Below are 16047 nucleotides of genomic sequence, written 5' to 3'. Positions count from 1 at the left end.
AAATATTGAATATGAAGATTCAATATGTGCTGGAAAAGCAAGAAGCACTAAAAGCTCTTGATCATGTTATGGAAGATCTTGAAGATGCCTTGTGCCGCCTTGAGCTAGTAGAGGACCGCCTAACGGCATTTGAGCCGAAAATAGACTTTTGAAAAGAGGAAATCATTTTCCCGGCCTCTCGCACGAGCTCTCGCGCTATCTCTCTCGCTGCTTTCTCCTTCCTCATTTCTGCACTCTCTCACAAAACTTTAGGGTTTCTAATATCCTCCTCCTCCTTCGATGCCGACGATCGGCGAAGCATCCCTCATTCGCAAATCTCCTCCTCCCTTCAGTTCTTGTTCTCTCTCTCTCTCTCTCTCTCTCTCTCTCTTCTCTCCCTGCTGCAATGGCTTCGACGACGTCCTTCTTCGGGATTAGCCTCCACCCTCCCCGGCCGCTCCTACCCGCCTGCTCCGGCCGAGGCGCCGCCGACGCCACCGCCACGGCGCTCCGCTTCCCCGATGGCTCAAAGTCGCTCGAGAGGATCCGGCTCAAGACGGAGCACCGCGGCAGCGCCGGGAGGCTCGCGGGGAGCCCGCCGTCCAGGCCGCTCGTCTTGTGGTGGCAAACCATGAGCTCGTTGGATCTGGCGGCAGAGCTCGCGGCTCGCCAGATCTAGCGGTAGAGCTCGGGCTCCCGATCCAGGCGAGCTCGAGCTCTGTCGCCAGATCCTGCAAGCTCGAGTGAGATCGGTCGAGCCTCGAGCTCACCGAATCTGGCCACCGGGTCTTGGTTGACCGCTGGGCAGCTGGCCATCGTCAGGCAGGAAGGAGGTGGCGGCGATGGAAGGAGGAGGAAGAAGGAGGAGGAAGGAGGCGACAGCGGAGGAAAGAGGAGGAATAAGGAGGAGGAAGAAGGAGGAGGAAGGAGGCGACAACGAGGAAAGAGGAGGAAGAAGGAGGAGGGAGGAAGGAAAAGAAAAATAAATAATAAAAATTTCGATTTTTAAAAATATAAATAATTAAAAAAATCATTTTAATATAAATAAATAAAATAAATTTTTGGTCAATTAAAAATATTAAAATTCAATTTTTGATAATTTTTCCCAAACAATTAAATGAGCTAATGAACGGTGGAAAATATTTTCCACTCAAATTTTAGATTTTGGCCAAACACCGGAAAATAGAGTCATTTTCCTGGAAAATGACTTCCAGGAAAATGTTTTCCGGAAACATGATATTTTCCGCGAAACGAACAGAGCCTTAAATTGCACAAAAGTAGACAATGCATTAGATTTCACAGTAAGTGGAAAAAACCATGTATATCCACTATAAGCATCGATAAAAATGATATAATAACAAAAACCATTCGCTGAAGTAACGGGAGATGGTCCCCATAAATCAAATTAAAGAATCTCCAACGGAGCAATACAAGTAGTTGATGATCTAGTAAATGGAAAATGATGCGACTTGCCCAAGTGACATGATTCACAGAAATTAGATGAGGAAGATGGAGATATTGGCAAGCCATGCTTTGAAATAACTGAAGAAGTAATGCAGGCAGTTGGATGATCCAAGCGCTCATGCCAAATAGAAGCAGAAACTCGTTCACCAATGAAACAATATGGAGCTGGCAATGATTTATTTGACTGCAGAGGGACCTTATTGGTGGTACGTGCATTATTAAGATAATAAAGTCCATTCTTATGCTAGCCTTTGAGCAAGAGGTTCCCCAAGGATCAATCCTTAATACAACAAAAAGTATGATGAAATTCAAATACCACATCGTTGTCTTTGGTAAATTAAGAAACTGATAATAGATTCTTCTTGATAAAGGGAACGTGATAAACATTTCGTAGTTTAAAAGAACTAATAGGAGAATGTAAGATGGAAGAACCGATATGTGATACTTGCAAACCTAACCCATTTGCAGTATGTATTTGATTGATTCCAGAGTAGTCGCTCCGAATGTTCAAATATTCCATCTCAACCGTAAGATGGTGAGTGGCACCAAAGTCTAGGTACCAATATGGTTCAAATGACTCACCAGTTGAAGATGCATACATTGTAAATGGAGAACCACTATTAGCTTTATAACATAGATTAAATCACTGGTAGCATTGGAGAGCTCATTGACTTGCACGACCACAAACCTAACAAATGAGTCGAGAATGAGAGGAACCTCCTTCATAAAAATTGCGACCACAACCTCGGTCGTGTCCTTGTCCTTGGCCAAGTCCTCAACCATTGGAGGGAGGATTAAGGACAACATATGATTTGACCGCAACATTCACAATTGGAGAAAACTCTAATTCAGTGGTGCTGCTTTGAAGAATAACCTCTTGATTATAAAGCAGGCCGAGGAAGTCATCAAGAGGTAGTGGATTAAGACAAGATGTGACTGAGGTAATGAATGCATCATACTCCAAACCTAGGCTAGCGAGGATGCTGAGAACTAATTGAGAATTAGAGATGGGATAAGCAGCGGCAAAAAGTTGATCCACAATGTTCTTGGCTTTTTTAACAAAGGCTTCCATGGGAAGAGAGCCCTTCTTTAGAAATCAAAGCTGATACTCTAACTACATTATGTGAGCTTGAGATTGAGGAGCATAAAGTTTCTCAAGCAAGGTCCAGACATCATGAGAAGTCTCAAGACCGACAATGTGTGAGAAAACTAATTCAGTAAGAGTGGAGAGGATGCAATAGAGGATGAGTTGATCTTAATAATGCCATGCGGTATGATCCGGGTTGTCGGTCACAGTATTATTAGCATCAGTGATGTGGGTGCCAAACAAAGATATAAGCCATCCACAAACCGAAGATACCCATGAAGATGAAATAAATGAATAAATTGTGCTCGCCACAGAAGGTAATTGTTACGATTTAGCTTGATTTGGAGAACTTGAGATATATTGCCAAGAGCAAAGGGCAATTGGGAGGGGGATAACAAGGATGAAGAGTTAGCAATGGTGACAATAGTAATGGTGTTGGAGGATGTAGAAGAAGACATTATAGTAGAGAAGAGAAATGAGATGAAAAAAATAAAATTGCAAAGCTCTAATACCATGAAACTATGAATTTGAGTTTGATCGCACGCCATTGGTGTGGAGATTTGTGTTATATTTATAATATGTACATGAGCAGGAAAAACACAATTAAAAGATTTTACAAAGATAATAATCTATAGTATCAGTTATAGCAATCTACAGTATCTGTACAAATTGTGAAAGATTTGCTCTATCAATGAAATTGACACAAATCGTGGAAAATCGGCTCAATCAAGGGATTGGCACAAATTGTAAAAAAAATTGCTATATCATGAGATATTTGCTCTATCACCCACTTCCTGGATGCCATGTCATATTGCCACTTCATGTCATATCATGTCACATGTTCATATATGCCATGTCATCTATCCCTTGTCATCCGTTACACATTATATAGTAAGTGCATATATAAGGTAATATAAATTAGATTGCATGCCATGTTGGATTAGTGCATCATTTTTGCCCATCATTAAAATTAGATCATGTTACATATCATGTTAAACTTATGTTAAAGTTGCATATACTTTATTTTAATAAATAAATAAAAAAGCCCAAAAAGAATTAGTTTGAATTACAAAATTATTTATAAATCATGTTTAGCTTAGACATGCATTTGTTTTTACTAACATCTTACAGAATAATCATTAGAATCAATAGGGCTTTGCTTTGCATCAAGATATTTCAATTAGTTGATATTTCTCTTCTTTTGTACTCTAGTCATGACATTCCCGAAGCAGGAGGAACAACCTAGAGGTTCGACTAATGGATTGTTAAGCTTATATTTAATTTGAGCTCTCCCAAGCCTACGCAAATTCACAACTTTGGGTTTAAGTTATGAACGTGGAGTCGTCACTAATCAATTTATGGTGGGTTGATTAAATACTCAAATAAAGTATTTGGAGAACTACTTTCAAAGATTATATGTATGGTGACTTGGTTACACTAATGCCCATTCAATACCTTTATTTTTATATATATAAAATGATAGGCGGTTTGGATTCATTTTATTACTCCTTAACATGTGAGGTAACCCCACAAGTTCACAAATCATTGATTTAACATCCAATAAAGCAGTAAATAAATTGCAGAGCTTACTTCATGCAATGAAAGTATTTGCAATGTTAGCGCAGAAGTCACGTCAACAGCCCTAGATATGATTATTAATTAATAAGTAGTTACTCAAATTTGTTTTGAGGCTCTCACTTATTTTATTGCATATGTCATACCAAATGTCTATACTAACCTGGCACACTACATACTGTTAAATAAACCTAACAAGCAAACTATGTCATGCAACATTACTTAAATGATTTGATTTGATAACCGGCAAAAATCAAATGAAATTATCCTAATATTTCACACACTTAAATGGTCCTAAACATGCAATAACTAAATGATGTGCGAGGGATAACATAATTATACGTGATACATGCGTGATATTTTTATGTTTTCTTTTATTTCTAATTGAAATTCGAAATTAAAACTATCTAGCAATTAAACATGCAAGTTTAATTAAGGAAAAGGAAATCTAACAACCTAAAGCAATGTTTTTGGTTTTTTTTTTTTAAATTCGGAATAAATAAAATACATAATCTAAACATGCAGTCTAGCTTAAAACATGTAAAATTTTACCAAGAATCAAATCCAATTCAAATATATTTTTTGGCTTTTTTTGAAGGAAATTAGTTAAACAATATATAGATATTTAATTAAATAATGCAATCTACAATATTATGTTATCTATATCAATAAGAACACAAAATAATCTAACGATCATATCCAAGTGGTTAATATTGATTGAAAGTTATCCGTTCAAATTTGGAAACAAGTAAATTGACGATCGTATCCGAATAGCTATGAATAGGATGGAAGATTTTCCGCATCTTGGTATCGTATCTCATAGTTAGAAATCCAACAACAATCTAGATACATTGTTAAGTTAGGAAAGTTTCCTAACTTTGGGGGTTATTTTAGAATTTTGTGGATATTACCATCTTTAAGTAAATATCTAATAGAATATTCTAGTACCAATAGAATATTTTTAATATCTAACACGATATATTGGAATATACCAAATTATTCAAATAAGGCTGAGAAATATGCAGAATATACATCACCCGAGTGGGTGGTGCTGCTAGTAGTGAGCTTCTCCCTCTAATACTAGGGGAGGAGTTCGATTCCTGAGCGTCGCAAGGTTGACTTACCCGGGACACAAGGGGTAAGGGTGACTCACATGCTAATTCGAATGCAACACAATTGGACTGGGTTCGCAACTGGCTCCTCGATAGTGAACAGCAAGCGGCGGTGATATGGCTCACGGTGAAGGACCTACAAAATAGAAACCGCTGAAGGTTGGCTTGGTTCGGGCGTTTGGGCGTGAGCTCGACATGGCCAGCTCACGTCGGGGAGGCCACACGGCGAGAGACTCGGGCAGAGATGGTGCCGGCCCCCCAGTACGATTTCCTGGTTCCGGTGAGGATTTGGCAACGACAACGACAGCTGCAAAACAAAAGCAAGAGCAAACAGCGTGGGGCTTGCAAATTGGTGCTCGGGAGTAGACCACGACCAAGAGCGCAACGAGTCACGGCTTGGCTTGGAACTGGGATTGCTTTTCCTCCTCAAGGCCGCCTGCTGATCTCACAAAAGATCAAGCGGTGATCAGTCTTCCTTCACCAGATTTTCACCTCTTGGCCCTCTCTCCATGTCACTTCTTTTGACTTTCCTCCCCGAGCAGGTTCTGGAACTCAGGCTCTCGGATGTCTCGTTAGTGTTAATGGAGACCGGACTGGATGGTGTCGTGGCAGACAACAGCGGTGAAAAACAGCGAAGACATGACGGCGAACAGCAACGATGCAGTAGCGAGCAAGTACGTCGTCGGGCGGGTTCGGATTGAAGCAGCAGCAGCAGCAGCAGCAGCCCTCGATCGTTGGGTAACGCCGGGCGGCTCGATGGACAGCAGTAGCAACCACCAGGAAGGGAGCAGCGGCGGCGACAGAGTGGAGGACTCGCGAGGCAGGGGGGTCTCTTTTCTCTCCCTCTTGTGCGTCTCTTTATTGTGTGCTTTGAGATTCTCAATTGCCCCCCTCTAATCTGTGAGGCATATAGTGCAAACCTAAGTTTAAATGTAATCTCATGGGTTTAATTTAGACCTTTTCCATGTAACTGGCCGAATTAAGATTAATTCCCACGGGGTGAAACTAAATTAATTTAACCTCAATTTAGCCCATCTTCCCATGCAAATTTTGCCCACTTGATCCCCCAATACTAGCCAAATTTTTTCCTGCTATGTGGGCTCAATTCGTTCAATTTTAAGTGTATGACCATGCACTACCGGTGCAATGTTAATGCAATAAATGAAAATATTAACTAAATAATAAATGCTCCTAAAACTATATGCTATGCAATTTAATTATAATGTTTTTGTTTAGAGGTTAAAAACTAATTCCTAATTTTCTACGTAATAAATGAATAATCAGGCTACCAAAATTTAAGTGTTAACAAAACTATTATTCAAAAATAATTTAAACATAGGTAAGAGTGAAAAGAATCACCAACCAGTTTTTGTACACATTTCGTTTAATTATAACATTAATATGTTCATTACATTGTGATCCGCGTATTTTAACTGCTCAACTTTCATTTTATTCGGTAAATCTAGTAGTCCGATAATCATTATTTTTTATGTCATCATTGCATGATGTTTTAAAAGACAATTTCAAAAGAAATTTAAAATATGACAAAATTAAGCACATAAAAATGCATGTGCAAATTTGTCCAAGAATGCACAAAAAAGGATCTTCAAGTCAAATGTGCCCCTTTAGTTCTTGTAGATATGCTTTTAAAGTCAAATGTCTTTCTTACAACAATCTTCAAATCCCCAATGAGACTTGTAAATATGCTTTCAAAGTCGAATGTGCCCTTCAACTCTTAAAGTAACACGATCCCCAAAAATGCACGTGTAGATCCGTCCAAGAAGGCACAGAAAGCTTTTTGAAAGTAAACCATGTATTTTTAATGTAATTAAGAACCAATGAATTTTTCTTACAATCTTTGAGTAAGTTCTCGTAAATTTGTATTGAAAATTGAAATTGAAATCGAATAATACACTATCATGAAGGTAATATATGGGAATAAAGTAAACATTTTGCAAATATAAATAATATTTCTTTACTCTAATATATGATTGACACTTGCCCAGATTACAATAATGGAGAATAAGTTCAGGGGAAAAAAAACATAGAAGAAGCATTGAAATATAATGGGTGCGTGAGGAAAAGGTGAAAAAAGGTTATTCGAAAAAAATGTAGGTAGTTTTGTCTTTTTGAAAATTGAAACAAAAAGAAAATGAGGAAAAACTGTAAGAAATAATCTTAAATCAAGAATGGGACTCACAAGGAATAACATAATCAAATCAATGTGATAAGAAATTCAAAAGCCAATAAGGGGTGGAAATAGCACGAGCCTATCTATATATAATTTAACTAATCCGTTAATTTTCTATGTAATGAATAATTAAAAAGATCATTAAAATTTAGATATCAATAAAAAATTAAAAAATGTCAGATAAAAAAAAAGTGTAAAGGAATGAGTTTCTTAAAAGTATATTTTAAATATTTAAAAGTCATATGCACTAACAAAAGTTTAGGGTTGTCATATAAGTTGTGAAAATTCGAGGACAAATATGGTCCCATTTGGTTCAGCTTTCCCAAGGGGCTTTGGGCTCTCAAAGCCTATTGAGAAAAAAATTTGGTGTTTGGTTCGGCTTTACAACTCCCCTTGGCCAAATGCTCCCCTTTAAAATGTTGAAAGCCTAAAGCAAGTGAGGACCTACTTTGGACTTTCAGCATTTTCAACATGCTAGTCTTTTTATTAATGAATTTTTGCTGATTGTCTATTTTACCCTCAAATTTTTATTAAAAGTTCAATTTTACCCAATACTAAACAAAACCCTAACTCTTTCAATGATTTCCTCTGTTATGCACGGCTCTCTTCTTCATGTCTCTCTCCTAGCAACTCGCAGCACTCCATCACGAGATATGGATATTCTACCCTCTTGATGAGCAAGCAAATCCGAGATCCGAGGTTGGTTTTGTTTCTCTTTGATCATTTGCTTCCTCTCGCGAATCGGCGACGTTGTCATCTCTCGAGGTTCTCCTCTTGCAGATCGGCGATGGCTCTACTTCCTGCTCCCGCAACGACGAAACCCTAAGGATGAAATGAGGGGTTATCTTGTCTTGTGTTGCTAACTTAAACTTGCCCTTCCGATTTGAATCAGTGGCAGCAAGGATCAAGGTGCACGAGCTGAGGCAGAAGTCGAAGACCGACCTTCTGACCCAACTGAAGGAACTCAAGCCTGAGCTCACCCTCTTCCGCCTCGCCAAGGTCATCGGTGGCGCCCCGAACAAGCTCTCCAAGATGTACGTCGCTGTTCTTACTTGATTTTCGCAATTTCAATGGTCTACATTGGAGCTTTTTTATGTTTTTGGTAGATGGTAATGTTGGGTTTAGGATGACCATGAGCTTTGGTTATGGTGGTTAAATTAGGTTTTCGGCACATACTGGATTTCTTGTTTATGGAAGTCGGTCAAAGCATGTTGTATTTGTTGTTGTTTATATGATGGATGGTCAATGTTTTAGTGATGGGTAATGCAAAGAGCTGGCTCTTTGCAAGTAACTTACTGAGATTTCTTAGTGCAGTTATGGTAGTTTAATGAGTATAATTCCCTGCCGGACAGTTTTTCCAATTGAACATATGGAAATTAGTGCTTTTTTTTTAATGGGTTTCTGATCTTCAATTGTTGTAGAAAGGTGGTGAGGATGTCAATTGCACAAGTCCTGACTGTGATTTCCCAAAAACAAAAGGCTGCTTTGAGGGATTTTTATAAGAAAAAGAAGTACTAGGTATGCAATAGCCATAAGTTTACAAAGTCATATGCATCTCCGGACATGGCATGTTTACGTGATGAAATAGCTATAAATTTATAAAGTCGTTGATGTTTGTAATACTAAGTATAACGTATTTCTTTTTTCGGACATATATGATCATGTTTACTATCACGAAATGACTCTTTTTAGTCAAATTTGTATGAGATGAACTTGATTTTATTTTTCTTAATGAGGACCTCCCTTTTTTATATGCAGTGCTTACTCAAAAAAATTAGCATCCACAATCAGTCGCTACACTATCCACCAAATAAGTTCACCTTTTTTTTTTTTATATCATTTTATCTTTTGACAATCAATAGCCCAACTTTTTATCAATACACTAGAATGATTATTAATTAACGAAGATAATTAATACTATAATAATTTTAAAAAATTATTCAAAGTTGAAAACAAACCTAAAATAAACCTAGGCCAAAAATTGAGCTTTGCATATAATTTATAATCATATTTGTTTAATATAATTTTTAAATAAATTTGATAATATGTATCTTTTACATTACTCTCAATATGAAAATATTAAATATTATATAGCTATTGTTTCTTTTTTGCAATTTTAAAAATATTAAAACTAAAAACTTAATTTGATTACAGCAAAGGGTTTTTCAAATGTATATTTACCAAACCGTCTTATATTTCCCTAAAGCACTTTTTAGTTATAGTTTACCAAACCGTCTAGTATTTCGGAAAACTAATTTAGTATTTACATTTTTTCAAGAGCATTTCCCTAAAACCAAATCAAACGAGCCTTATATCCTGCGTAACAAAGTTGAGGTGAATTTCCTGTACTTTCTCCAAGTTTTTGAGTACCCACCATTCGTCCGCATACAATTCAAATGAATTTCACAAAAATTTTAAGAGCGCTTTTAAAACCATATCGGATCATGAATGGCCCATGACCCGATTTCACATCCAATTTGCCAAATCGGGTCATCCGCCCGTCTCAACTTTCAAGCGTATTGCCGCACGGAGAGATAGAGAGAGAGAGAGAGAGAGAGAGAGGATGCAGAAGCGAGACCAGAGCAAGTCCGGCGGCTCCGGCGGCGGCTCCGCCCAGACGCCGGCGAAGAGGGGCCGCCCCTTCGGCAGCGGGGGCAGCAACTCCGCCTCCATGGCGGCCGCCGGAGCCGACGCGGCCTCCCCGTCCTCCTTCCTGGGGCCGTCTCTGCAGGTGCACACCTCCTTCGCAGGTCAGTTTCCCGGAAACCCTAGCCTCCGTCTCGGCTTAGAATGACAGTACTACTGCGGCCTCGAGTAATTCAAACCGTCGGTAATGGTGAATTCGCGTGAATTCGCGATCTCTGGCGGATTGTCCCCTTTGATGGTCTTTGACACGTCGTTTAGTTTTCGTCATTGACAATCAAGTGGGAAGCACAGGATGTTGTTGAATGTGTAGCTGTTCCCTTTACATCTGAGAGAGATTTCTCGTGTGAAGCTGCGTAGTTTTAGCTTTTTTCTTGTGCTGACGATTCGCTGTAATTGGTTCCTGTTAGATCAAAACAACAAAAGAATAGTGCTGGCGCTTCAGAGCGGGTTGAAGAGCGAGTTGACATGGGCGCTCAACACTCTCACATTGCTTTCGTTCAAGGAAAAGGAGGACGTGCGCAAAGATGCTACCCCTCTTGCCAAAATTCCCGGCTTGCTCGATGCTCTTCTCCAAGTTGTATGTCTTACCTATTTTCGCGTTTCTTTCTCCTCTTCGTTTTACATTCGTGTTCATTTAATTCGTTTACAAAGCTTTCCTCTTGATTGACCAACTTTTTCCCGCGCGCCGTTGATGTTGACAAAAGGAATGCTTTTTGTTGTGCAAAACAGATAGATGATTGGCGTGACGTAGCTCTTCCGAAGGAACTTGCTAGGACACCGAGGGTCAGAACATTGGGTTCAAATTCCGTTGTAACAGGGTTCGGGAATGAATATTATGCTTTAGGCTCCGCTGGGTAATTTCAATCGTGCTAACCTTTTTGTTCCTGTGTGTGTTAACGACTTCTACAACGGAAAGCTTTGTGATTGTAATGGTAATGTGTAGATGTTCTTATTGGCAGATTGGGTTCTGGGGCTTCCATGCCAGAAGCTTCTTTGCAGAAAAATCTGACTAGACCTCGTCCTTCCGAGTGGTGGTCTGATGAAGATGGTCTATTTAATCTGGATGATGAAGGGCGAGCAGAAAAGCAACAATGTGCTGTTGCTGCTTCAAATGTTATTCGCAATTTCTCTTTCATGCCAGAAAATGAAGTCATCATGGCACAACACAGGCATTGCTTGGAAACAGCATTCCAGTGCTTAGAGGACCGTGACACAGGTGTGTTCTGTCGCTGATATAAGTGGGATGCTCTGTTTTTATGTCTCCTGGCATTACTCTGTTGGAAGTAATTCTCGAGAGTGGAACTTTTCTTTAACTTTTCTTTCCTGTAGTAGACTGTAATTCCAAAAGCACTGTCTGGTTCGGTTGGGGGGGGGGGGGCATTTGGTTTTGTCAGGATGGGATGCTCTGTTTTTATGTCTCCGGGCATTACTCTGTTGGAAGTAATTCTTGAGAGTGGAACTTTTCTTTCCTGTAGTAGACTGTAATTCCAAAAGCACTGCCTGGTTCAGTTGGGGGGGCGTTTGGTTTTGTCAGGATGGGAAAATTAGAATGAACACTGAGTATTCAGGATGGGTATAAATATATGAATAAAATTTTCCAAAGAAAAGAAAGTGAAAAAAGGAAGAAGAAGAGATATCATGTCATAATTCTTGATTTAGTTGTTGCCTTGCTGTAAAAGTTCCTCCTTTATGGGATTACTTTTTTGGTAATCCATACCCATTACTGCTTCTTACATGTGGATTGTATTTGTCTAAGATATTCTTTCAGATGCAATTTCTGTATTTTCATCAGTACTAGGATTGTCTTGTTAAGTTTCCTTAAGATATTACTGTTAACAAGGTTCGTAGTGATCCTACTGTCTTCTATTAGAATTATAAAACGGCATGATTGTGTAATATTATTGTCTAGGCTCGATTCTTTGGTGTTACCTTGGATACGCTGACAGTAGACACGGCTACTATTTTCATGGGATATTTTCTCTTGTATGATGGATATCAAGTAGCAGGTCTAGGTGCATAAGGATTATCGGATAGTCTTGATTTTTTATATTTTTTGGCAATGAGAAAAGGATGTGTCAACTAGCAGCTCCGAGTTTCTCAACTCGGACAGTTTTGGAGTTCATGTGGGGAGATATTTTTAGCGTGCCAGCCTGCCCTGGGGTTATGTCTGTTTAAAATTCTGTGCAAAGGGAGGATTAGTGTTGATATGCATAAGCCTTTTCTTGGTACCTTTTCGTATTTTTTTTCTTTTGCTTTTTTGGGATTTTTGGCTGGAGGGTCAGGGCAAGTAGTACTTCATACGGATATGCTTTTAGACTGAAACTTGAGATGCCTGTTTCATACAATTCAAGATCAGGTATTTTATTTGCTGATTTCTTATGTGCTTTTTCCAGTAGATCTTTTCATGATATGAGATGGAAATTTCTGATCCATTCTTTTCAATTGAATATTTTAGATGTGACATTTGATCTTCTCCATTAGATTAAGGTGTTGAAGCGGGAGTAATACATAGGAATAGGATGGTTTTCTGGCATTTGTCTGGCTATCATTTAAGAGTATTTAATTCAACATTCATCTAGAATTTGTATCTTGCTTTCTGTTTTTGATTTTTTTTAAATAGTTTCATGATTCCAGCACAGCAACTAGCAGAGTTCCAGTTGATAACTGATGCTAAGTGTAAGGTCTGATAGAAAGCATGATACAACTTACTCATGGTCGGAGCCATCTTTATTTCACACGCTATAAATTATAGGCTTGGTTTACTCTGTTTCAACCACAGGCACCATGCAATCCCCATAGTGTCTTTGAATATAGTTTGTATGTAAGTATGTACTTATGCATGCATCCATCTATTTATGTGTATATATTATGCTCTTCCAGGAACAATTGCTAAGTCTCAGTTTTACTTGCATGTTTGGATTTGTTTATCCCACAATGGACTGTTGGAGCATCTAATGTACACTATTGATGCTTGGGTCATTATAGAAGTTCCCTTGCGTGGCTGCTGATTGCTTTATTACAATCCAGTAAAATGCGAAATGTGTGTCCTCTGAAGTTAAGGTCCAAATTTCTCTTGCCCTGACTAAGGGTGGAACCAGTTGGGATTATGATGTCAATCATTGTCGATACTTCTGAAATTATTGCGCCATCTCAATCATTGCAATTCATGACCATGTGCAAGTATATGAGACAATTGCTTTTGTGAATATGTTGGAGCTGAAGGACTTGATGGATCGTTATGTCCAAGTTCCTTTTATGCATAAGAAGTTTATATTTATACATGCTAGCGTGTTTTGCTTTTAGTTGCCTTGTTTCTTATTGATGTCTCGTCTTAACTCTTTGAAAAACTAGATTTGTTTTTGCATATTTCTCCTCCATTCAGTTATTTATTTTACTTATCTGTTTTAAAAACCTTAAGAACTTTACACTATGTGCAGAGGACGAAGAACTTGTCACCAATGCCCTTGAGACAATTGTGAATTTGGCTCCTTTGCTTGATCTTCGGATTTTTAGCTCAAATAAGCCTTCATTCATCAAAATAACGTGAGAGCACTTTTCCCAGCCTTTTCTTTCTATGTTCTTTATGTAAATTTTGTTCAATTGTTTCTAATTTTGTTTTGTCAAACAGAGAAAAGCGTGCAGTTCAAGCCATTTTGGGGATGCTGGAATCTCCTGTCAGAGCTTGGCATTGTGGAGCTGCTGAACTGATTGGCCGTTTAATTATAAATCCCGATAATGAACCTTTTCTTCTTCCCTCTGTTCCTCAGGTTGATGAGACTTTGTCTGCTCTATTCTCTACCTTATATTGTGATTAATTGTACCTTATCCATATAGACCAAACTTTTTATCTGTTTGGAAATTAAACTTGCAGATACATAAGCGTATGGTGGATCTCATGAGCTTACCAACACATGATGCACAAGCAGCTGCTGTTGGTGCTCTGTATAATCTTGCTGAAGTTAATATGGACTGCAGATTGAAGCTTGCCGGTGAACGATGGTAAACTCTATGTCTCCTTTCATGAGACACATCAGAAAATCTTAATAATGGCACCTTACATTATCTATGTGGCTCTCAAAACGAATATAATCTACAGGGCCATTGATCGACTGCTTAAAGTGATAAAGACACCACATCCAGTGCCAGAGATTTGCAGGAAAGCCGCAATGATTCTGGAAAGCCTTGTGTCCGAGCCACAGAACAGGCCCCTTCTGCTAGCTTATGAGAATGCCTTTGCAGAGATACTTTTTTCAGATGCCAGGCATTCAGATACATTTGCAAGGATATTATATGAGCTTACGGCAAGACCAAACAACAAAATGGTGGCGGCTCGTGGAATATGGGGCATGTAAGTTTAACCCTCATTTTGCAGTATAGCTGTGTGGCTTGATGACGCGACAGATAGGATAGTAAAGGCCAGGTATATGCTAGCTCACCCGAGCTTTGGTTGTAGGTAAGTAGTAGCGCTTATATTTAAACTAAACAGTAGTCAATGATTGGTATATTCTGATGCCGCATCCTTGGTTGCTTCACAATGCCCTTGCTAATGAGCACATGCTTTGTCTAGCGATATGCTGTGCATTGAAGTCGGCTGAGTTCTCATGTCTAATTGTCTACATTACTGGCTTTGTTCTGATGCCACATCCTTGGTTAATTCTCATGTTTAGTTTCAGATATCTAATGTGAATGTGTATCTGCATGAGCACCTGCGGTGCCTAATCTTGATAAGACACTTTTCTCTGAGTAGCTATGTTGTTAAGCATAGTGAAGTCCTTATATCCCATACCGTTGCGGCTCATGGGAAATGAAGGCTGAAGCAGAATATTTTGTCCGGACCGGACCAAACATGAATCGAGTAATTCGAGCCAAGCCCTAAATCACAGATTACAAAATAATCCCATTCAACATCCTATACAGGCTATACAACCTAGAATTTCGGAATTACACAAATTCAAGAATAGAGCATTTATATTTTATCTTGACCAAGCATTGCGATCATGAACAACGACACCAATTCGCAATCTGATCTACCAAGGCATTCTTTGGTAATACTTTCTCTTAGAAATTTGAGCTTTGGAAAAGAGTGCTGTAGCTTTTATACAGTGATTGATAAACATCTCGCAGTTGCTTTATCCAATGTGACAGCTTGAAAACATGTATTACAAAAAATGTAAATCGTAACGCGTCATAACATGGAGGAGATATTAGGTACCCAAATGGCATAAATTCAGCTAATACTAGTTACATTCGCAACGCGACACATGCCTTTTTTCTGATCTTCCCCATCCCTCAATCTTCTTTGTTTAGCACTTGTTTTTCTTCTTTTCCCTTACGTGCATCATGGCTAGAGCCCAAGCCCGAGGGCGAGTCTCCTGGCTACTTCGGCCATGGAGCTCAACTTCAAACCCAGAGCTTGGGGTTGCCTTTGCCGCACGAGCCTCAAGCTCAGCCTCAAGCTCGTGGCAATGGCCACTTGAGCTTCGAGCTTGTGGCCATGGTGACCCGACTTCGAACTTCCATCCATGGCTGCTAAAGTGAAACACTCGTGGACACAAATCGGGACTTGAGCCTAGAGCTTGAGGTCAAAGTAGTCATGGTCGCTTGAGCACGAGCTCACGTTGGTTGCCGTATTCAGAGTTTGCGACCTCGGTTACTCGAGATCGAGCTTTGTGACCATGGCAGCTGGGAGCCTTGGGCTCGAGCTCCACAGCCGTGGGGCGGGAGAAAAAAAAAAGACAAAAGAAAAATGAAAAGCGAGTGTAGCAGAGGAGAGACAAGGACGAGAAGAGAGGTGCGAGACGGTGAGGGTAGGGGAGAGAGGGGGAGGCCGTGACTGATGGTGGGCCCACGTGTAATACGTTTGGCAAAATGAATGGATTAATTTTTTGCTAAATTGACATCAGACTTGTACCTAATATTTTCTTTATAGTGTGGTGCCAAGGTCGTGGCGTGGCGGTCGCGGTAGGGGTATGAGATTTCGTAAAATGTGAGAA

At 39.3% G+C, this 16047-nt stretch overlaps 1 protein-coding gene across 1 annotated transcript; it reads left to right on the top strand.

Moving 5' to 3' along the window:
* Positions 1–9932: 9932 nt before the first annotated feature.
* LOC104414603 (armadillo repeat-containing protein LFR) lies at positions 9933–14759 on the top strand. Its single transcript, XM_010025756.3, has 8 exons — positions 9933–10158; positions 10462–10631; positions 10784–10908; positions 11014–11270; positions 13492–13597; positions 13683–13821; positions 13926–14053; positions 14151–14759. Exons 1-8 carry the CDS (start codon positions 9972–9974, stop codon positions 14404–14406), a joined length of 1368 nt encoding a protein of 455 aa, XP_010024058.1. The 5' UTR covers positions 9933–9971; the 3' UTR covers positions 14407–14759.
* Positions 14760–16047: the final 1288 nt, after the last annotated feature.

The sequence above is a fragment of the Eucalyptus grandis genome, chromosome 8 (assembly GCF_016545825.1).
Source record: "Eucalyptus grandis isolate ANBG69807.140 chromosome 8, ASM1654582v1, whole genome shotgun sequence".
NCBI classification, from domain to species: domain Eukaryota; kingdom Viridiplantae; phylum Streptophyta; class Magnoliopsida; order Myrtales; family Myrtaceae; genus Eucalyptus; species Eucalyptus grandis.
The sequence above is the reverse complement of the archived record's forward strand: the minus strand, read 5'-3'. Positions and strand labels throughout refer to the sequence as shown.